This window comes from Lonchura striata, chromosome 2 (genome assembly GCF_046129695.1).
Source record: "Lonchura striata isolate bLonStr1 chromosome 2, bLonStr1.mat, whole genome shotgun sequence".
In the NCBI taxonomy this organism is placed as follows: domain Eukaryota; kingdom Metazoa; phylum Chordata; class Aves; order Passeriformes; family Estrildidae; genus Lonchura; species Lonchura striata.
Genome location: NC_134604.1, coordinates 28,269,964 through 28,293,611, shown reverse-complemented (window position 1 = coordinate 28,293,611; position 23,648 = coordinate 28,269,964). Strand labels below are relative to the sequence as shown.

Sequence of the window (23,648 nt, the reverse complement as noted above, 5' to 3'; positions counted from 1 at the left end):
GTGGGGCGCGCCGATTGGTGGTTCCGTGTCACGTGACAGCGAGCACGCCCCGTCCCCGAGACGAGCGGGGCCTCCCCATCCTCTCCCCGCCCCGCCGGGCGCGGCGCGTGCGCGGCGGGGGCGCGCGGGAGGGGCGGGGCGGTCATGGCGGGCGGGGCGGGGACGCGCGCGCGGCGTGAGGTGAGGGGTCACGGGGCGGGGCGGGGCGGGAGGAGGCCCATGTGGAGCGGGAGCGGGATTGGGATCGGGAGGAGACTGAGCTGCCCGCGCTGAGCACGGGGAGGCCGGAGCCACACCCGCACCGCCGGGCCCTGGACGCAGCCAGCGCGGACGCCGGGCAGGCCGCGGACGCACCATGAAGGGGTGAGTGCGGGGCTCGGCCCGGGCCGGGCCCGCCCGGGAGGGGAGCTGGGAGCGGGGCGGGCCCGGGCGGCGCGGCGGGCGGAGAGGGCCGAGCGGTGCAGCCGCCTCGGAGCTCGGGGGGGTGTTGCTGCGTCCCTCCCGCCCTCTGGGACAGGGCCCGTGGCCCGGCGTCCCTCCGGGGAGAAAAGGCGGCGGTGTCGCCGCTGGCGCCCTTTGGGCTGAGCAGGAGCCGCCCGTCAGGATGGTGCCGCCGCCGGAGCGAGGATTCTCCGCGCTGAGCCCGCGCTGGAGCGGGCGGGACGCGGCGGCTCCTCGTGCTCGGGGGGATCCCGCCCTGCGGGGTCTGGGATCTGCAGAGCGGGCGGGGATGCTGGCCGGGCTGTCCTCCCTGGCTGCTCCTTGTCTGGCGGTAGCAAAGAAGCGCCGCTCACTGTGTGCGAAAAAGCTGACAGCCTCGGGTGTGTGTGGTTTTGCAGCGCTATTGTGTGTAACATCCTCTTAGCACTTTTGTTGGTTTTTTAAGTCTTGAATTGCTGCGTGGAGGTTGTAGAGCGTAGATGGATGACAAACGAGCTGTGTCCTGTGTCATGTTCCTGTAGCACACCCGCTGCTTTGGGTCTGGCATCGCTTCTTTCTGTCTCCTGAAAACTAGAGATTTCAAATCTGGGTGGCTGAAAATACTGATTTCCTTCTCAGTGGGGGCAGTGAGGTGCCGTTTCTGTACAGGAGACCGGAGGCCTTTACACTCACAGTTGTGCTTTGGTGTCAGATGACCTGCCTGACCTTGTCCAGGTCACTTTGGGACAGGTTTTTCAATGTTGGCTAAGCCACCTAATGTTTATTAATTTCAGCATCATTTGTGCACCACAAAACGTGCTTGTTCCAGTTCTGTGCCTCAGTTTCTTCACAGGCACAAAGGAAGCTGTCCTCAGCTGATTCTCAAAAGAGCATTAAACCGTCCCCTTGGAACTGGTGTTATGCAATGATGGGTATTATTATTCCAGTTTGGCAGCTTAAGGCAGGGTGAATGGAAGCTGAATCACTTAAGCTTTTACTAAGAAATGGTAAGGGGTTTAGCTTATTAGCAGTAGGGGTGAGGTCATACAAGTCTGCTTGATAACAGACTCTTGGCTGGTTTTTACAGCGTGTAAGCAGCTTCAGGCATCCTGAGGGGCTGGCAGGTGTCTGTAGAAAGAGGTTCAGGGATGACTGCAAATAAACAAACTCTCAGCTGACATAAGATAGGTGTGTTTGGGATATTGGACAAACCTTTATCCACCTGCACCACCCTACATAAAAAGGGACACCCCCACTCTTAGTCCCCTTGTAATGAGGACGCCGGAGTTTGCGGGAAGAGCAGCAGCACGGATCAGCCAGGATGAGGTGGCAGTTGATGCGATCGTTGTTCAGCAGCGCTCCCGACAGAACTGGGTTTCCTTTTATCCTTTGTTGACCGTTCTGCTGTTTGCTAACAGCTTAGCCTTGCTTTGCTCGTGTGTCAGTGATGGGATGGGGTTACTGGGACCTGGATGTGTGAGTGGGAAAGCGGCCCAGGCGTGCCAGGCTGGTGCTGTGGGGATCTCCTAGCAGGGCATGGCTGGAGCTGTCTGTCGTGCTCAGTGCTCCCTGAGGAACTGAGCCTGGTTTTGCTTGCACTGATCAGGAGTTCTCATTTCATGGACTTTTTTACTTCTTGTAACTTTTTTTTTTTTTTTTTTAAATAAAAGGCTATGGAGAAAAAACCTGCATACCACTCTTCTGCTTCCAGAGCACCCAACTTTATTTCTGTCACTTTACTTTTACTTACAGACAGCTTTGTTTCTGGTTCAACTTTAGGGCTTATTGCTTTGGGTTCTGTACTTGGTATTTCTGCTTATGGTACTCTTTCATCTCTTTGAAGAACAGCATATTCCTGTCTTGCCAAAACACTGTTAGCACCACACAGAAAGTTCTGGTGCAGAATAAATTCATATTCCTGTGCAGATCCTCATATTGAATCCAGGTGTTCTCTAAAAATTCAGATGGAGGCAAATATGCCGACAGAGCTCAGATTGAAAAATATCCCCATTTAAATACAATGAGAATCAAAGAAGTAGAGAATAGTTCAAAAGGAATGTATAAATTACACAGGGGTACTTTGGAAAAGATCTAAATTGTTTTTTAAGTTACAAGGATCGGTGAAGATCCCTAAAGTACAAGTACTGTCAAAGGATGGGTCCAAAAATAGATCTAAAGCTCCAGCTCCCAGCATATAGAAACTGATGTGCTTGAAGGGATCTGGTCTGTCTTCAGTACTGAATCCAAAATTGTGGACAAGTCCCTCTGAACAAACTGATGCCCTGTGACTGTTTTTTCTGGGAATATATGCACTGCATTGTTACCCACACCACCAAATGCAGAGGTGATTTTGGAAGCACTTAGAGCAGCTGATGTTTTATCAGCTGTCATTATGAAGAGTCTACTTTGGCAAAGAATTAAAAAAAGAAACTATCTGATTCATTGGCATGAAATTTCAGATCTGAAAGACCCTGTAGTCAATGTATGTGTCTTGCAGCCTTCTTTCTTAGCTCTCTGAATTCAAAATAGCACATAGATGTGTGTTAATAGTGCATAGCAGGTTGTAGGGTCTGTGTCATCAGGGTATTTCAGGTTAGGTGACCTCTTCTACCCTGGCCCTCTGGTTTCAGAAATAGCAGAAGATTTTTGTGATTTCTCAGCTGCTTACAATTTTGTGGATTTTCTCTTATTTGATGAGTTAAACACCATCTTCTCAACTGGGAACTGCTATTAGCTTTCACCTGGTTTTGTGAGACTTGGCTTTATGTTCACTCTATCCTCACCTTCTGAATAATTTTAATAGAGTCTCATTATGTTTCCCTTTTTTTCTTAAATGTGACTTGAAAAACTGAGGTAATTCACTGTTCTGTTAGTGAATCTTGTGATTCTGTAGAGATTAATTTATTTTTTAATTTATTATATGTTATTGTTGTTAGTTCTTGAATTTGAAAATCTATTTTAGAACTGTGTTTGCATGAGGAAAAATACCAGTGGAAGAGACTCGGGTTCCACTGTCTGTAGTAATCTGGCTGTTTTTATATAGCAGATGTAAATAATCCTCCCTGCACTTTGTTGTATTCATGGTGTTGATTCACTTGTTGCTCAGTGGTTTTGTGTTTTCATTACCAGTTGTTATGCTACTGGTTTTCAGGAGAGAAAACTCAAAGTCTTGCACTGATTCTTGAGCATTTGCCGATTGCTGTTCATGACATTTGCTGTCTTAAAAGTAAGGGTGCATTTCTAATTTGTTTTAGTTCAGATGAAACCTATGAAAGTAAGGTATCCAGCCTTTCCCTGATGGCCTTACCTAAAAATCACATTACACAAGGCTATTGCAGGACCTGCATGCTCCATTGCGTGCATGTACCTGCGGTGTGACCAGGATTGTCACATACATGGAGCCGGTAGGGCATGTTACAAGCAGGGCCCAGTGCCTGGGCTCCTGTGCATGTGCTGTTTTGTCACATTAACATCTCCAGTTTTGATATGAAACACCTGGGAGATTGTCATGCAGCAGCACATCTTGAGCCATGGGGTGGAGAACTGATTGAAGCAGGGACTAAGTAGAGCGCTGTGTGTTAAACCAGCCTTAGAAAGAAGTGTGCACTAAATTGGGTAGGACTCTCCTAGGAGATTGCCTCTCAACTTTGTCGTGTTTGCAGCTAAGTCTCAGGTTTTGTAGTTTCTAAGGGTCCTTATGACTTGCTGTGGAAGAGTCCTACAGGCTGTATTCTACACAACAGGTACTTGCTGCCTCCTAACCCTGAGACTTTGCAGGCTTGTGCTGCTCTGGCTGCCTTGCAGGAGAGACATCACAGCTGGGGAGTACTGAATAGAACAGAAAAATAACTATGTTGTTTCTGAAAGTGTGGGGAGTTGTTAAGGTAAGCTCTGATACCTCTGCTTGTTTTGCCTGGGTTCAAGGAGTAAACCTTTCAAGGTCCTGAAGATGATCATGTTTCTGAGGAGAACAGGGAGGGTTTTTTCTCTCCTGAGTTAGAATGACAGAGTTTGTGCAGAGCTGCTGAATTGTTTCCATTTGCTCGGCACAGTGCTAAGCTTAACATATATGGGAGGAAGTTCCAAGTTTATGAGAAAACTGCTGAATGGTCATATGCACTGGAGTCAGGACAAAAAAGGTAATTGAGCTTGAAAATCACTTTATTTTTAGGCTTTTTCTGAACCTAGAAATGTCCAAGTGTGAGCTAAAGTCTGCATTTATTTTCATGGACGGTAAATTTAGACCTTGCCTATATGCCAGCTTACAAATGGCTTAACAGCTTCTAAATGAGTTTATAAAAAAATCAGTTCAGTTTATTATAGGTACTTTAACCTGATTTATAACTCTGACCACTTTGAGTTTAATTCCATAACCAGATTAAGACATTCCACAAAGTAGGAAGGATTGGGAGGGTAAGAAGGTAGTAGAGGAGTTGTAACCATTTTACTGAAACATTTTAGAAACCACTCTTGTGTTTTGAGTACTGGTTGAGCATTTGGTTCTTTCTGCATGTAAATGTAGCTTCGTAGTTTGGGACACTTCTGTGAAAAATGTAGTAACATTAGTTAATCACCAAATGCCACAGACTCTGCTGCCATCTCCTGAGGACAAGAAATTATGCATCCTCTTTTGCCACACTAAATCTCTTTTAAAATGGGGAATAATGGGTGATGGTTGAGCCAGAAAAATATTTTAATCCAAGTAGAAATCATTCAGAACTTGAAGAGCCTGCCTATTTGGCAAGCATTAGAAGTGTTCAGACCAATAATCTGAGAAGGCATTAGATATTTTTATCCAGAAGAGGAAAGAACATGAAAAGTTGGAGCTTTATATTTGTTTGGGAATTGATAAGAAAGAAGTGAAGTACTTCCTTGCAACACTTCTGCTCTATGTGAGGCAGGCAGTGTCAGGATTACTTTCTACTCCTGTCTGGAAGAGAGAAAGGGAAGTGACCCCTGTGGGAGTTGTGAAGCAGCAGAAGTTTGTCAGGAAGGAGTTTGAGGCAGGGAAGTCAGGGTAAGAGAGAGTGTGCACAGAAGAATACCTGGTTATTTGGAGACTCTTGGCCTTGAAGACCTGAGAGCAGCAAAGCACAGCACTGAAATGGGTTAACTGTGTATTTGTGTCAAAGTGTATTGAATTAATTCATTATAAGAAGGAAATTATACTTTAGGCTTTATTGAAAATAGAGCCAAAACCATTTCCACAACAGTGTCACTAGGCGACTACGATTAAGACACTTGAATTTTCCTGGGGGCAGAGTATTTCTTTCTTTAATTAATTGAAAATATTGTGCTTCACAGCAAGATCTTCATGCATGAAGTATTTCCTGAGCTCACTTGGCTTTCCTTCTCCCTCTCCCTGCTCTTTTCCAGGCTCCATGTGATTTTTGGCCCTTGGCAAACTAGAATCTCTAACCCTGAAAAAAATTCTGATTTCCACCATCTGAGCATTGTATTTTATGTTCTCTTGAGAGTATGGGATGAGACCTTGGCAGCAGCTGAAGGCTCGTGAAAGTTTTCCCTACGTGGTACTTGGAACTGTCGGCAAAGACCACAAATTAGGTTGAAAATTGGACTTAAATGAGATTTACTTGTTTTTAGATCTTTGGCACAAATTTTTATTTCAGAACAATTAATTCTTAGTGAAAATTAGGAAAAGGACGGGGGGGGGGAAATTATTGTTGCCTTAGAAGTGTTTTTAAGATAGGCACATGAAACTGATAGCACATTCAGTTATTTTTCACAGTATGGTACTTGAATGTGTGATTTGAACGCCTTGCAAAACCCAACTCTGAGACTGAAATCCAAAGTATAGGCAGGAAACCTGTAATGAAGTGACCTTTCCCCCCCACTATTCCAATGGACGAAGGCATTTATAAAAAAATACATTTCCAGTGACCTATGGCAATAGTTTGTGTGAAGCAGAAAAATTATTTTCTCCTAGTATGTCAATTGCATAGTTTCTTACCTGTGTACATACAGGAAGTGCCCTCATAATGCATTTATGTAAATAAGGTACTTGGTAAGCATCACTTCTGTTTTGAATTTGAAGGTAAGCCTCTATTCTTACTTGGTGATCATCAGGTACTTCATGAACAGTAATTTGCAAAGGGTACTGATCTTCTGAGAGGCAAGTAAGGGTTATAATTATTAGATCTGAGGACATTTAATGTGTAGAAAGGGGAAGGAATCTATAAGATGTCTCAGGATATAGTTAGTAGAGGCACAAAAGTAATTTTGAGGCAAGCTATTTCAAAATAGTGAAGTACTTCTGTTTAGCAATCATCAATAAAAATGTTCTTGTGAGCTTACTTTAGAGCAGAAACAAAGAATTGGTGTTTCTGGCAGCCCTTTATCTGCTGTATGATTGCAGACAAGTCATTGCATCCTCTTTCACCTGATATTGATGTACCTGGGACAGGCTGAGTAAGTATTTAGGTCTTAACCTTGTGAGTTGCTCTGGAGTAGCAGAATTTTATGGACAACTAAACAATGTATGTGTGTCTGTTTTTCTGTTCTAGAACAGCTACTTGTTTTTGGCTATTTTAGAATTTAGAAATTCTGTTGGCTGGGCACAGTGATTTGTGTAGCTTATCATTTTCTTGGGAAAGTTTATTTTTCACTTGAAGATTTGAGACCTAGGTAGGACATGTTTCAGCTGGAAAAACTGTGAGGCTATTATAGCATAACTTTGCTTCTTGCATGTGAAGACTGGCCAGTCTTTTGTATGTGGTCAAGTTTTCTAGGTTGAAGCAGAGTAAATTATATTGAGATATAATGAAGAAACCTGGCTGTAATGTGCTTGTGTAGTTTTTTCCTTTTTTAATGCTAAAGGGAGAGGCAGCTAGGGTCTAATGTTTGTCTTGGGAAATAATGATGTATGAAACCTTTTCACAGTGAGATCCAGTGGTCTTGCAAGTCTTGAATGAAGTCTCCTGTTAATTCTGATTCTAAAATTGCTTTGTTTTCTTCTGTACATCATTGTGCTCTTCTGCAGGCCAAAACTGGGGGTAATGTCCAGAAGGATATCAGGTGTCATGCAATACATGTTTTCAGTAGAAAGCAGGACTAAAGAAGATCAGGGGTCTCAGAGCAAATTGTTAAGGCTTTTTGCATGCTAGGTTTGTACTTATCCTTCTGGTTTTCTGACAAGCAAAGCAGAGTAGATATGCAGCCCACAGATCTTTGAGGTAATTGAAAACATACTGGTCTGCCCACAAAAACTAGACTAACTTGTGTATGTGTAGCAAGACAGCTCATCCATTTAAAAAAGATCCTAAAAAAACAAACAAAAAAACCCATAAAAAATCCAACAACCCCAAAACACTAGAAGAGGCTCTTTTGGCCTTGGAGTAGAATCTAAGCAGAGCCACACTCTTGAGGTCTATAGCCTTCATAGTTCTGCTTTGGTTTTATTTTATGAGCGGATTATCCTGTCTAGACTCCTGCTTTGACTTGGATGCCAAAATAGAAGCAATAAAGCTAGCTGGCCGCTTAGCAGGTGACAAACTTTCTCTGAAGTCCCCTTAATTTGTTAGGGCCCATTTCTCAGTGCTGCCTCTCCTGACTTACTCCTCAGTAAGTTTTGCAAGTTTCAGATACAGCTCTGCTAAATTTAGCCTGCCAGATGCCTTCAATAAACCCAAGCTCAGCTATCAGTTACACAGAGATCTGTTTCAGGCAGGCACAGCCCTCTGGGGAGAGACTTGCACTATTTAAAGTTGAATGAGACTGAGATTCTTACAGCATTAAGAACGGTGAAATTCGCTCTTTTTCTCCCTGATGCTGTTTCTAAACTAGTGTTGGGCACTTGTTATTCCCAGAGAGTGAATTTACGTTTCCTGTTGAACTGTAGCTGGAAATTGGCTGCCTCTTGAGCTGTCATTCTATATAGCAGTTCTCTTTTGATATATGTTGAGAAGCAAAAGTCAGTCTTAACATAATTAGCCTATGTTACTTCCACCAGTATCAATGTAAGACATTGTAGGAAAAATAGACTGTTCAAATAATGGCACTGTAAGCTGCAGACAGAGCAATGCAACTGCAGCAGGACTAACTAGATTGCATTTGGTCCTACAAAATGTGTGAAGCTTTTTCTAGCCAGTGCCTGGAGGATCTTGGGACGCTGGTATGCAAGAGCAGGAGTGTTAATGCCAATGTTCTGGGCATGCATCCAGTTTCAGGAAGTGGTGCCTGTCACCTCACTGAAGTCACACTTCTGTTCAGATTTGGTGGATCACTCTTCACTTCCGCTCTTACATTGCTGGGCGGTGTTGCTGTGTACTTTTAACAGATAACAGCCTATGCACCAGCAACTGATTCCCTTTACTAGTGAATTCTCCAAGTGTTTTTTTTCCCAGTGACCAAGTCATGGAATGTAGCAGTTGTGAAAAATGCTGAATGTTTCTTGTGAAAATGTAGTCCTAGGATATGTCAGGAAAATGCTTCTGGTAGTGACATGAAAAACTTAGTGGCATTGGACAAGACAACAGTGTTTGGGGCTGCTGTAATTGGTTTTGGTTAGCCATGTTTAAGGAAAATCAACTTTAATCAGAAGGAATGTAAGGAAGAGCTAGTATGACAATAGTGGGAATTAAGAGCTAGTCTTACAGGAAAAGGCCAGGAGCTTGGCTTTAGTTAGAAGAAAGGTATGAAGAGATCATGATAACCCTCTGAAAAGGTCTGTGCAATGGTGCCCATGATCTCCAGGCAGCATAGAGGTACATTTGTGTACACTGGAATTGCTAACTGAGAATAATGGTAGCTTGGAAACAGCCTTACAATGGAAGACATTTAAGTAGCTTCAGAATGCTGGTGTTCCATTGAGGAGAGGGTATGGATTTGTTGAACACTGTAGAAGTAAAAGGCCTGACATGCTAAGCCAGGAGTCCCTCAATCCTCTGTGGTAAAAATAATTGCTTGGGATGGGGTGACTGGCTTGTCCCAGAAGCTTTGACATCTGAGATGGTACAATACAATAGTACTGTTGACTATTGCATCTTCCATGGAGTGCCATTTGAGCTGTGGGGTGCCAATAGTAAGTGCTGATCTTCTTAGGAATATTAGTGGCATCATAGAGTTCAATAATTTGTTATGGGAGGGCATGTCCCTTCTGGGCATTTTGGGTTCTTTATACATATTTATGTTCTCTCGTATGATAATTTGAGCTTGTAATTTAATTTTCTGTTTTGCCAACAGCAGAGGACAAGTGTTTCTGGTACACCTTCTGCTAAGCTGGAATGGACAGGGCTGGCCTAGTCAGACCTTAAGCTGACATAGTAAACTGAAGTTACTGATTTGGCTGGGACTTCACTTGAAGAAGCAGGACTAGCAGTAAACTGCTGTTAAAAGCAATCAACAACCCCCCCCAAGCTGCTTGCTTTACTTTGGTGAAAATAGGGGAGTGATAATTTTGAGTCCTTTGTTACAGGTGCTCTTGGCTATTTGGAGTAGTTTTTTCAGTCCTTAGGATCAAAGTGCAGGTTGTTCTATGAATGACAAAGTGTAACACAATATCTGTAGACTGTGTTCACAGATGTACTGGATAATCTACATCCCTGTGCTCCTCTTGCACTGTACTTCCAGTTTAAACTGAGGTGAACTGGCACTTCTGCTCAAGAACCGATTAGTTCTGCCTATGGCAACTTCTTTTCTCTTCTTCATTCTGGCAGAGGACTTGTGTGGTGAAGCCAGTCAGGGGACTGATATGGGTTAAAACTAAACTTTCCTTTTTTTGTCCAGGTTAGTTTTAATTAGTGTTAGTTCACCACATTGTTGCACAAATGTTTGTGCCAGCAAGAGGATGGAAATAAGTGGCTCAGGGACAGCAAGACCACTGCTTTTGGCAGCAGTGCCAGCTTTTCCATGATTTTACTCAAGGCCTCAGTGGCACTTTTGCCATGCTGTCCTCAGGCAAAACCATGAATTCTCATAATGTGGGTCTTCCTTTCCATGTTCTTACTTAATTTACGTATTAAATGGTTTTATGCATAATAGATGTGGTGCTGATTTAATCAGCTAGTGCCAAACATTAAAGTAATTAATGGTTTGAGTACAGGCTATTTAAACAGATATGTTTAAGGTATTGATTTATGCTTCCTGCAGTGTTTCTCAAACCTCTTTCATATTATTCTCCAGGGGAAGATACTGTCCCTGGTTTAATTCATGCAAGGACAAACCAGATAGTGACGGAGCATAGGAGACAAGCAGCAGGAGATGGCAGGAGGCAGCAGTGAATGTTGCAAGTGGTGAGAGATAGAGGGGGGAAAGTCCAGGGGCTTGAGGAAATGTGTCAGCAAATGCCTTTTAGCCAGCTACTAACAGAGCTCACCTCTGATGCCAGCCTCAGAGATGATGTCTTGGCTCAGCAGCTCCCAGCCTTAGACTCTGCTTCTGCATTTATTTATTTATTTGTTCTCTGTCTGAAACCTTATTGGTGAAGATCCATTTTCTGGCCATTTTCCCTTTCTTAGCCATCTTGTCCTGGCTGTCTGTGGTAATATATTTTTGTCCTGTTGCACTGTCGTAATAAATATTTCATAGTGACTATCTTCTAATGCCTGGTTTGTTTGATTAGTAACTAATTAATCTTTAAATAATATTAGAAAACACTGCCTGGTGATGGTCTGTGTCAGGGATTTTTGCTCCAAAGGAGACATGGTGTATAGCAACTGTTACGAGTTCATCATGCTAGCATTGCTGATCTACTGAAGCTTGGAACTACTGATACTTTTTTGTATCACCAAGGTTTATATTGTGTTATTCAGAGAAGTGGTCTAGGCTTTCATTAACTGAGTATGAATGTGAAGTTTGTCTCTTCCCTTGCTGACCTCCTGCGCTGCAGCTCATCTGACCTAGCTGGGCACTTGAGACCTGCTCCCTTTGATTCCTACTCTCATGCAGACTGCAGCAAAAGGGACTCTTCAGGCATCTTCTCCCTCCTAATACGAGATTACTGAGATGCTCTACTCCAGAAAAACTCTTTCATGGACACAAATATACCCAAGAACCCATATGCCACAGTTTTACTCCTGCCTTTTGTGAGGACAACGTAGCAGCACTGCTGGCTGGGATCAGAACTTGCCTTCTGTGAGCCTGAAGAAGCCCTGCTGTGCTAAGCTGAGCAGTTGTGCCACGCTGGGCATAAAACAAGTACTACAGTTTCTCCACCATCTCATAACTTTGATTGCATGTTTATTTACACTGGGAGTACTTCTGTAGTGAGAGAACATCATCTTTATTAGCTCGGGACTTATATTGTGTTGGAATATAATTCTCAAAGGGACTTGTGCAAATGGCCATACATGAAAGGAATCTTGAGAGCAAATGATATCTTTAATGCTGTTTGGGTAGAAAACAATCTGGTTGCCCATAATAATTCAGTAAAACAGGACTGATATGAACCAAGAACTGTGGGCTTTTCTAATTCCATGTGCACTGGCTTTCTACATATTTTGGTTATCATTTGGGAAAAGATTTTAATTATCTTGATCTTTTTATTTTTCATTCTTGTAGTCATTGTTGAAACTGCTTGCCCTTACCCAAGGGTAACTAATCTCTTTAATTTTATTTTTTTTTAAATGTTCTTCTGTGTGTATAGTATTTCTGTCAGGAAGTTAGTCTTAGAAAAGAGAGAAGCTTGGTCTGTTTCTTCTTAGTATAGTTCAGTGTATTTTAAGGTTATGGTTCTGCTTTCAGCAGGAAGAAAGTTTTCAGTGATGATCAAAGTAGATGCAGATATCACCTTGAGAAGGGCACACTTGCATATTAACACGCTTAATATATTTGTTGCATACAGTACTTTTGGTTTTTAGAGACAGATGTCTAGTAAGGACTTTATCTAAGTGTAGGCTTTATATTGAAAGGTGGTAAAATTGAGAATGTCTTTGAAGCATGGATAAGGACTTCATTTCCATGGTCTGTTCTAGCTTCTTGTTCCTCCCATATTTTCATTGGGGTTTTTAATTTTTTTTTCTTGTCATCTTGATGGTTAGAGGGGAAATGAGTGGGATAATGTTAAAGCTAATACTTCTGTAGAGATCCATGTTCTCCTGTCTCCCAGCCAGTAAAACCACAGATATACAATGGTACAATAGTGTTTAGTGTGGCCTGAGAAACTTCTGACTGTAGAGAACTGACTGAAACTAGATTAGGGACTTAAATCAGCCACCAGCATAAGACTTGATTGTATGGGTTGGATGTGGCAGTTCCAATATGTATTGAGCTGACTATTAGATGGGACAGTTCTCTAAGGATAAGCAAAATAATTGATCTTGGGTGTCCTTAAAAATGTTGCTGTATGTCAGATGTTAAGCATGTTTTGATTTGTTCCAGTAGCCGGATCGAGCTGGGAGATGTGACGCCACACAACATTAAGCAGCTGAAGAGGCTAAACCAGGTCATTTTTCCTGTCAGCTACAATGACAAATTCTACAAGGATGTACTGGAGGTTGGCGAACTTGCTAAACTAGGTACAAATGTTCTTGCCAGTAATTGTGGGCTGTGGTGGCAGAAGTGGTCACATTGCTATCCATAATGGTTTTGAATAGCTGCTCCTTCTATTTAGTTGTTTTACATCATGAAAAATAACTGTTTAAGAACCTCAAAGAAGCCACAGAGGGTCTGGATTCTAAATAGATTACGTCCCACTGGGAATAGCCATTTTTGCTGTTCCAGAAGAAAACAGTTGTGCATTGCCAACTTACCTTGTGATCTCATTGCTGGTTGGTGTGAACAGTGGTGAGCAACCACTGTGTCAAAGCAGCACTAGTTACTTCATTCCATGTGTGAATTCACAATGTATGTTATTTTATCTGGATGGGAGAATGAACGAGAGGGGAGGGAGGAGAATATAGGGTGTAAATGAAAGAGCTGTATGTGTAGTTTGAGACTTGTTACTGATAAACCTTTGTTTCCCTCTCTGGCAGCCTATTTCAATGATATTGCAGTGGGAGCAGTGTGCTGTAGGGTGGATCACTCCCAGAACCAGAAGAGACTGTACATCATGACACTTGGATGCCTGGCACCCTACCGAAGGCTAGGAATAGGTAAGGAGGGTCTTTTTTTTTTTTTTATCTGAGGCACCAAAGAAACCAGGTTGCTGTCTAGCTTTCTAAATGCTCTTTCAGATTTTTAACCAAGTTAGTGCACTCTAGACTATGGATTTTCTTTGGAAGGGACTTGGGGGAAAGAGTATGATTTATCATGTGCTCATTCTTCCCTACCTTTCAGAAATGAACCTTCTGTAGAAAATTTTACTTCAGGATTTCAGATTATTTTAATCATATTATCATACTGTTATGTAAATACTCTGCTTCTGTGGATGTGAAAATTGTTGCAGAGAGAGATGAAATAATTTGTCAGAGATATGTAGATAGTATGCAAGTCACACATAAGTAGAGCACCACATTCCTTCATTGGCTTCTCTCTTCACTCCTCTAAATGTAGGGGCTTTATATTTATTTTGTCTTTATCACTACTGATTATTGCTGCTCAGGGGTAGCACCTGCTTTTTGTCTATATTGCATTTAGTTCTTTGCTCCACATTGCAAAGCCATAGGACAGATTAATCATGACCTGCAGTAACCTGTTTACCTTGACAAACTGGATTGAAAAGATAATTTTGTTTTAAATTATTTTACTAGGTCTATAGTAGAAAAAGCTTACCAGTTCCCTCACTGCTTTATACAATATTTCGGCTGTATTTTGAGCTGAGTTTGAGACCTTGAAACTATTAAAATAGCATTAAAATAAGCTGATTTATAAGTATGTTTCTGGTCTGTGACTTTTATTTCTTCTTCAAAGAAACAATTAAGTAAGGTTTATGAGCAATCTGAGACAGAATGAAATACCTACACATCATGCTTTATTTGCCTTTCCTAGTTTTCACACTCTATCATTTTAGTCTATCTACAATTAAACTGCCTCTCCTCAAGGAAGCACCTAGCTAAGTACAGACTAAATTGTGTCCTAGTTTTCTTAAGTATCTTTTTATCTTTTGGCAGGAACTAAAATGTTGAATCATGTCTTAAACATCTGTGAAAAAGATGGCACTTTTGACAACATCTATCTGTAAGTGAATGAGTTACACTCATGCATTTTTTGAGAAATTATAAAGGTAGATATGGGAACAAAGTGATGGAGATTCAAGTGTGGGTTTAGTGTATATTTTAGTGGGGTCATAGAATATCTTGTTAGTACTAGCAGGAAAGACTGGGGTCATATTCTGGGCTTGTTGTGTAATGCTGAGAAAACCAAAAGCTGCTTGATTTAGAAAGGGTTCTGCAAATTTGCTGAATTTGAAAGCAATTTAGTTACAAAATTATGTTCTAGAACAAAATTACATGGTAAGACCAAAAATCTTTTTTAGAAAGGATTTTATTTTTATCATACAAGGTCATCTTCAGAATGGAAAATACTGCAAGTCTTGGATGCAGTTTTGATGCATTTGTTTTCTGTCTTTTATGACAGCACTCTGTGGGTTAGAATATTAGAGATGTTTGCAAGCACTGAAAGTTTACTACATTCAGTAATAAGGCCCTACTGCTATTCTCATACTTGCACACTGCTAGGTCAGCTATTTGTTCAGCAGCACAATAAACTAGATGAGTGCCCTGACCCAGCTGGGGAAACTATTTTCAGTTTTGTTTCTGGGTGTTATTTTTCATTCTAGTATGTTTTTGGGGTTTGGGAGTGGTTTTCTTGTGCTTTGTTTTGGTTATTTTTAAAATCAACTGCATGTCTGTGAAAGCACTTGGCATGATGCAGGCAAGAGAGCAAGCACTGGGGTAGAGGGCAGTGCCAGTATTCCCCTGGAAAGGGAGTCTGAAATCCATAAATGTCAAAATTATGCTTTTCCTTTGCTGCTGGTTTCACACTTGTGCTTTTTGCTGTGCATTGGTGTCTGTGTGGTTACCAAGTGAGCTGATGGCAGTTTTTGTCTTGATCCCTTCTCTGAGCCAGCTCCTTCTTGTCTGTCACTGCCTTGGCCATCACACCAGTGCCAGCATGGTGCACTGCTAGGGATAGGCCCACGGCAGGTACAGCTTGGATGGACATTCACTGCCGCAGAACTACATCCTGAATACTTGCCAGACCTGTGGAAGATGCTTTGTGAGGAGTGTTTCATACACTGGTATCACTGTAAATGGAGTGACTTTCTCCTCAAACTCTCCTGCTTCTGCCATGGAGGTGCAGACTCTTCCATGTCCTTTGCTGTTGTTGCTTTGTGCCATCTCTGTAAGAGGAGTGTGTTTTAAAGAGGTGTCTGAGTAAAGTTACTCTTGGCTTGTACTCCTTCCTGCCCTCCTGCCTCAGGATAAGTGTTAATTAACTCTCTTTGAGATGCCTGCATAATGGGACAGGGGCTTTCCTTTTTACTTTTGCATTTTACTGTGTGCACAGTGAAGGAACTGCTTGCTGATTCTAACCCTGCCCCAAATCCTTCATAATCCTTCTTTACGGTTCCTAGACCAAGGATTCTGGCATGACAATTAATAGCCCCCAAAATTGTGCTAAAGTTCTTTTAGTGGCCCATTGATTTTATTACTATGTCTATTACTTGTGCATCTTCTATTTGAACATATTAGGCAGTTTAGTACCAAATTTGATTTCACTGCCTAAATTTGTCATTACAATAAAGTTTAGCTTTTAGCTTTTTGCTGCTTATTTGGTTTAACACTAAGATCTTTTATTTTGTTCTGCTGTTGCTTCCACAGTTACTTTGGTTCTGTGGTTATGCAGTGTGTTGTCATGACAAAGTGATTCATGAAGTTGTGAAGTGTCTGCTGAACTTTGGGAGTGTCTAATGAATGCCTTTTGTTAATCCAAACATTTTTATTTCTTTTTTCTCTTTCTTATTTTTGGTTTGTTTTTTTTTTTTTTTTTTTAATAAGTGAAATTTGTGCAGATAAATATCCTAGTCACATAGGATAAAGAACTGACAGCTGTTTGTTTTGGAGACCTTGAGATGTGCTAGCAAAATTTGTAAAACTCCAGGGGAAGTAAATATGAGGGAAATGGACTTTGCAAACCATAGGACTGTTTTGTATTACAGCTTTTTGTAGGAGACAGAAGTGGTTGGAGTAGAGCAAGGTGTTAAAATCATATCAAACACCATTGCCAGTTGTATGTTACAGTGTGTCGGGATCATCGCTGAGACAACTCTTCTGGTCATCTGCAAAGTGTTACTACAGGAGGTTAAAGTTGTCTTTACAGTGAAACTCTGTTACATATTTCCACTAAATATCTGCCATACTGCTTTATCAATATGAAGAAAAATTGAAATTACAGAGGTAGTAATGCTTCAGAGTCTTTCTGTTATCTTGTGTTCCTTGAAAGTTTTACTGAGGGGAAACATTTACTTCTATTGACAGCCATGGGCCATCCAGGAGCTGAGTGTTAGCCCAGAATTGGGAAACCAACATTTCCAGTCTTAGAGTTACACCACTGTTCCTTCTCTATCTAGAGAGCTGATTTTCTTGTCTTTGACATTTCTGAGTATGGAGGCAGTGTACTGACCCCTTTCTCTCTGTGCCCTTTTCTGTCCCAGGCACGTCCAGATCAGCAACGAATCTGCAATTGACTTCTACAGAAAGTTTGGCTTTGAGATCATTGAGACGAAGAAGAACTACTACAAGAGGATAGAGCCCGCAGATGCTCACGTGCTGCAGAAAAACCTCAAAGCCCCTTGTCTTGGCCAGAATGCAGATGTGCAAAAGACCGACAACTGAACAAAACCCCAGCGGACACTTTCTTGCACTTGCTTGTCGCCAAATAAGGAAAGAGAGGCCTCTCTTTTTAATTTTTTTCTTTATTTTTTTCCTTTTTTTTTTTTTTTGATTGGTTGGTTGGTTTTTGTTGGTTTTTTTGGGGTTTTTTTTGCTACACCCCTTCATCTTATTTTTGTTTTCTTGACCTCTCTCCAACAAAATGTAATGCTTCTTCCAAGGATCATTCAGTCATGTTTGGGGTTGGGTTTTTGGTTAGTTTTGGATTTTTTTTTTTTAATTTTTTTTTTTTTTTTTTTTTTTTTTTTGGAGCTCTCCTTTCTGATGTTTTTTGGTTTTTTGAGGGCAGGGGGGCTGATTTTTTGGTTTTTTGTTGGGGTAGGAAAAGGTGTGCAGATCTCTTTTTAAGTTTGAGGTGTGGAGGGCTTGAGCAGGTTATCCTGATGACAAGTTTCCTTCAGAATTATTATTTCAGTAAGCAGAATGTAAACCCAATGGGGGGGGAAAAGGCAAAGCAATATCTTGTCCTTTGACTCCTACATTATTGTGTTTTTTATAACCTACAGGGTACTTTACTCCCCCCCAACCTTTGAATGTTACTTCAGTACTTCCCACTTTTCCTTTTAATTCCCCCACCTCAAAAAAGTATATTTAGTTCTTCCCAATATTTTTGAGTATGGCTTTTTCCTTCATCTTTTGCTGAGAAGGGTGGGCTACTTTACCATACCTTTTCACTCTGCCTGGGCTGATCTTTTTGGATGCTTTTTTTAAATACTCCTCACCCAAGCTGGTGCTACACTTCTTAACTGACTGAGAGGAGGATTTAGAGTGGTCTTTATTTTTTCTTATTTTCATTTACCCAACTCCCAGCAGACTTTTGCCAGAGTAAGAGCTGGATCTGGTGTTGGCAAGAATAACCTTATAAAAATACGAATCCTGAGGCAACACCCTTGCTTTAAAAATGGGTGAAATTCTGTAGGGCTCATTGAGAGTTAGTTTTATCTGTGTTGTTGGGATGGAAAAAGTGACTGTGACCAGCTTTGATGACATAAGGCAAGCACCTGTCTCCAGATAACTTTGCTACAGCTACTGAATCTGTGGTGACAGATGTAAGAGTTGAGGAAACCAGGCAGCAAGGCTAAGAAGGCAGACATGAATCTGACCCTAATCACATAGCTTTGCAGGGTCTCCTGGATTTGCTTGGGATTGGCTTGACTTGCTGTGTTTATGAGCTCCTTTGGGAGGAGGTGGTGAAGAACTGCGTGGATTTGCTTCTTTGAAGATTATTTTCCCTTTCCCTGTTCAGTAGTAATAATGCAGTTCTCCTCTGGTGAGAGGGTGTTCATGGAGCACCGGAGAAAGCAGCGTATATTAGAGCATTTTATGGGTTTGGAAAATAGGCTGGCTGGCTTCTTCCTAGTACTGTAACTTTGAGGCTGCAGTAAACTGTACTAAGCTCTGCTTTGCATCCTTTCATGCTTTGTTTGCGTGAATACCAGTGCTCCTTTCTAGGCACTGTTGCCAGCAATTTTATGTATGCCAATATAAATACCAACTTGAGCTTGGACTCTTCTCCAAGCATCTGAGAAAGTGCACTGAGCTGAGACAACACCAACCTGCCCCATCCCCCATGTAGATGCTGAACTGTATTATTTTCCCGTTTGTTTTTTAAAGTTTAGATCTGCATCTTGAATTCTTCCGCTCTGAAAGCCTCCAACCTGTAGTGCGCATTGCAGCATACATCTGGTTAGTAGGTGCTGTCCAGTCATTAGAGGGTGACTTGGGAACCAAGAATTCCAAAATGGGAATTGTGGTGAGGCAAGGGATGGCACCCCTCGCTGCACATTAGGTGGTCTTTGATACCCCAGGGATGACTATACCAGCTGCTACACAGTTACTCCTTCTTTGACAGAGGTGTGTAGCATTTGTTGGAGTGCATCTTGACAGACCTGTACTGGAAAATGGCTGCTTTATTTGCTGAGTTTGCACTATTGGAGTCTTGGAGATGGGCAGGTGGCCAACACCAACCCATCTGCACGGCCCGAGCACCTGTGTTTGCAACATGTGGTGGCAGACTCTGGCTAGAAAGATGCAAACGGTTCCCTTGGCCGGAGGCAGCCTAGTTTTGACAAAAGCTTATTTTCAGTACAGCTGGGACCTGCTCATGGTGGTTATGTTGGCAGCCTGGCATCTTTCTAGAAGAGGATGTATCGAAGCACAATTAGCTTGTCATATGCCAACAGTTTCCCTGGCCATCTGTAGACCAAACCAAGAGAAGTATGTGGAGGGAGAAATAGTATTGTATTTGAGGATGTCCGTGCAGCACAGCTGTAACTCAGACCATAGCTGCCTCTGGTGCCAAGCAAAGTGCTCTTCATTCTTCTAGAACTATGTGGTAAGTGTTTGGGTTGGGTAGATGGGTGTGGGGATATGAACTCTTAGGATTTGCTGTTGTCGTAGGCTTCCACAAATCAGTGTGTTTCACAGACAGTTATTCTTCAGGTTTAAAAGTACAAGTCTGATGTCTGAACTTACTTGGATTAACCTTTGTTTCTGTCTCTTTTTGCTTTGGGCTGCCATCATTCTATGAATGTATCCATGAGAACAATTCTTAAAGCTCCTATTCCACAGCAGACCTGCCTCATAGTAACTTCTAACAAAATGTTTTGTAGGAGGTGGAAGAGAGAATAAATCTAAGACTCCTTTTCCCAGGCTATTAATCCTGGAAAACAGTTGTTGAATCTTGAATACAAGGTTTAATCTGAATCTTTAGAAAACTCTGTTCCCTGTACATGGGTAAGGGCAAGTGAAGGTTAGTAGTTCTGGATGACAAACAGTTGTATTTTATTAGACTACCAGTTGTGTTGAGTGAAGGAGGAGAGTGCTGTATCTTAGTGCTGTTACCTAGAGATACTGAAATTGTGTGAAGTATGGGCTTACTGCAGAGAACTTCAGTTACTTTGATTGTTGCTGCAGGAGGACATCCTTCTAGCTTGGAAATAACAGCTTGTGAACAACTAAATTTTCCCAAAGTTGGGAGTTTCAGTGGGGGGAAAAAAAACACCAGCACCTGCTTGGGATGAAGATCTAGCAAGAAAAATGTATGCAACTAACAGCTTTAGAGTGTAAATTGTGTATGTACAAGTTATTCGTGAATCTCTGCAACTGGCTTTGTCACACATCAGTTGAGCTATGAAGATATTACCTACAAAAAGACTCCTACTTGAGGAAACCATGGTACAGGAGAAGAATCATCCAGAAGAGAGATCCCTCATTTTTGGGAGGGGTAAGGGGGAGAATGTATTTAGTGTATACAGAAACTGGCTGAGTTTACATGATGCAGCTAATGGTTAAACCTGCCAACTAAATATGACATACTGTTACAATTGAAACAAACTTACATGATATTTAGTTAAATCTTGATGGTGCCCTATGTCTAGTAAAAATTTGGTCCCCCAAATTGTTTCATTTTCCCCCATGTTGTAATCCAGGGTCAGCTGCTATCACAATGTCTCTGTTTTGTAAAGTGTTTGCTGACTTGGATGTTTCTTTTGAATCTGCAACTGCTTCCTGATTAATTTGGCTAAGACCACCCCTGGTCTCTTGAGTTAAGATTTAGTGAAAGGTATGCTGTATGCAGTTAACAGATGCATTCTCAATGTTACAAGCTAAGTTGCAGGGGGAGCAAATTCTTTACAATAAGATGGTCCATTTTTAACCTATATCATTGCCCTTGTACATCAGGAGCATGTTTTTGTTTTTCTCAAACTCTTTAGAAATACCGTTCAGAATAAACGTGCACTATTTGAGTTATGTCATTTGCAATTTGTCATGTGCATTTTTTTGCTGTCCAGCTGTTTCCTTCAGAAATCAGATACAGACTATTCCTCAGATGTTTCATAAACTGTAACTCAGAAGATTTCTAAATATGAACTGTGTGTTGGGCTGCTGGGACAAATGCCAAGGGTGTCTGACAACTGTGCAGAGTGAGGTCTGTTTGTTTATTTTCCCTGAAGTTATGAGCCTTTAATCAGAAATTCTGTCTTGTTGGGTAGGAGGGAAAAGAGGAAGAGGAACTGTTCTGCAATATTTTTGATTAGTGAGCAGTTTGGAAACAAACAGACCAGGTGTCAAGAACTCTGGTTTGGGGTTTATAGGTTAAAAAGTTTAAAGTGTTCATATTAGCTGCTAGTTATTGCAGATCTTGACTAGTAGTTGAAAAACTGTGGTCTGTACTTGTAAAAGTCACTGGTCTTAATATACAGCACATACTCTTCCATACTGACTTTTCTCAGAAAGGTATTTAAGTAAAACTCCTCTCTCTTCTTAATAATTCCAGTCTCTTCTGTTAAAGCCATTTTTTGTCTTTAATTTCACTGTGCATATCTTCTGCTTTGAAGTGCCATTTATGAAGTGATGAAGTTGCACTCTGGTCCAGGTTCTGGAGGAAAACAGGTGTTTCCCTAAATATTCTATAGTGAATTCTATTCACTTATTTACGTTCCTCTGGAAACTGCTTTATCAACAGATGGAGTTGCTTAATTCATTAGAATAACGGTGCAAAAGCAAAGTTCAGGCTCTGAAACTTGTCTGTAGTCTTGAGTGGCTGCTTTCAGCTGTCTTCCCTGACCTCTGCTGGAGGGCCTGGAAGGCACAGCTGGAAGTGGACTGCTACCAGAAGTGCAACCTTCATCACTCCAGCCTCACCAGCAGCTGCAGAGTTGCTGTACTTAAACAGCTACAGCTGTTCTCCAAACCATTCAGTTTTTATTGTTTTGTGTTTCTTTCCTTCTCCTTCCTCATTCCAGTTGCCTCTTAGAACAACCTGTACAATACTAGACAACTGAGTTGTCCTTTACAGGAAAACTAGCAGATATTCCTGATGATTTATGTTGTGCTTTCCCAAAGCTGTGCTGTTCTGCAGGCACTCTCATTCCCTCACTGCATTCAAAACTCGGGTATTTATGGCACCTCTGTAATCACTCAAGGTGTGCTGTTATCTCTAATTTGTTACTGTTCAAGAACAGTTACCACACCAGAATCGAGTGAGTGAGTGGTCAGTCATTCACTTCATGTGGAACACTGGAGTTGTTCTGTCTTTTAATCAGTTTTCTGTCTCTGTGAGATTATCCTCTGATCCTGCAGTACTTTAAAAAAATCTCTGTCCAAAAGCTCTTACATGAGCCTTGAGAAATTTTGAGACTCTACCAAACCAATCTTGTCAGGTGAGCATTGTCATCTGTTTCTGGCAGTATTACCTCCCTTTCCATAGGGATTCTCTAAGTCTGTTCAGATCATCTAATCCAGATGCTTTGTAAGGGACAAATGACCTGCCTTTTGTTCTTTTCTCTTGCCCCTAAAGAGGCATCAATTCAAACAGATAATGGAATGGTTACTCTGTCCCTCTCTTTTCATTCTGCCTTCTTCCCTCCTCCTTAGTGTTTAACACTGTACAAGCACTCGGCTTTGCCACCATTCTGCCTGAAGGCATTGTGGCAGCACCAGCTGAAGCTCTCTAAACTGCTGAGTTGCCAGCTTTCTTTCATTCCCTTGAATGTACATGACCCATAGTCCAAGAAACTCCTGCACTGGGACAGATGCACTGACCTGTGTTCTGATTGCCTGTCAGGTACTGTATCACATCGTACAGACTTAGGCCAGTACTGCTCACTGAATTATTGAAACCAAACCTGCACTACAGCCAAGAATTTAGATAATAAAAAAAGTTCAAAAAAATTGCACTCAGGTTCTTGATTAAGACTATCTGAAATAAAGCTGCAAAACTTCTTGACTTGTGAAAAGAATAGCAAATTATCTATCCAATGTAAAGCTTTCTTTGCAAGTATTTGTGCAAAAGCCTTTCATTTTTTTCTAACCATCTTGCTATATACTTGTAAATTTATATTCTCAAAGTGAAACAGGTAAGTTCCTGTTGTATGCAATTTCACCTGTGGATTTTGCCTGCTCCTGGAATTTGCCACAGTTATTTCAGATATTTAACCCTGTACTGCTATTGACCACTTATGAACTCAAACACTATAGATCACAACAAGATTGTCAGAAGGCAAGCTTGGTTTTGCTGCTTTGGATGGGGGTGCCTATTTAGTGAAAATCTTCACCAAAAAAAGCACACTACCCTTTAGAAGAGAAACCTCCCCCCTCAGTTTATATTGGATTAAATTGATGGAGCAGTGGCATTTCAGATTTCTCTTGTCTTCCAGTTTGGGTGTGTCTTATCAGAACCAAATGTGATGAAAAGTGAAAAAGTGCATTTGCATTCCTGCTTTACGCTTTCAAGATGGTATTTATAGTAACGTTAGAATTCCTCTGCAGAAACAGCTTGGGCCTCAATTTTCTTCACAGCTCGCAAATGGGCTTTTCACTTAATGTCAGCTGCAAGGTTGTTTTGCAAGTGGCAGCTATCCAAAATAAAATGGTTTGGGTTATTTAACATCTGATTGCTGCTATGACTCATTTCAGCAGCCGCAGAGTTCTTGG

At 41.6% G+C, this 23,648-nt stretch overlaps 1 protein-coding gene across 3 annotated transcripts; it reads left to right on the top strand.

Moving 5' to 3' along the window:
- Positions 1 to 190: 190 nt before the first annotated feature.
- Positions 191 to 20,971, top strand: NAA50 (N-alpha-acetyltransferase 50, NatE catalytic subunit). 3 transcript variants are annotated; one of them, XM_021549036.2, is made up of 5 exons: positions 191 to 363; positions 12,760 to 12,893; positions 13,350 to 13,469; positions 14,427 to 14,493; positions 16,973 to 20,971. In XM_021549036.2, exons 1-5 carry the CDS (start codon positions 356 to 358, stop codon positions 17,151 to 17,153), a joined length of 510 nt encoding a protein of 169 aa, XP_021404711.1. In that variant the 5' UTR covers positions 191 to 355; the 3' UTR covers positions 17,154 to 20,971. The 3 variants fall into 3 exon arrangements, with proteins under 3 accessions (XP_021404711.1, XP_021404710.1, XP_031361355.1); XM_021549035.2 differs by having other exon boundaries at positions 12,757 to 12,893; XM_031505495.2 differs by lacking the exon at positions 191 to 363 and having other exon boundaries at positions 12,722 to 12,893.
- The last annotated feature ends 2,677 nt before the right edge of the window (positions 20,972 to 23,648 follow it).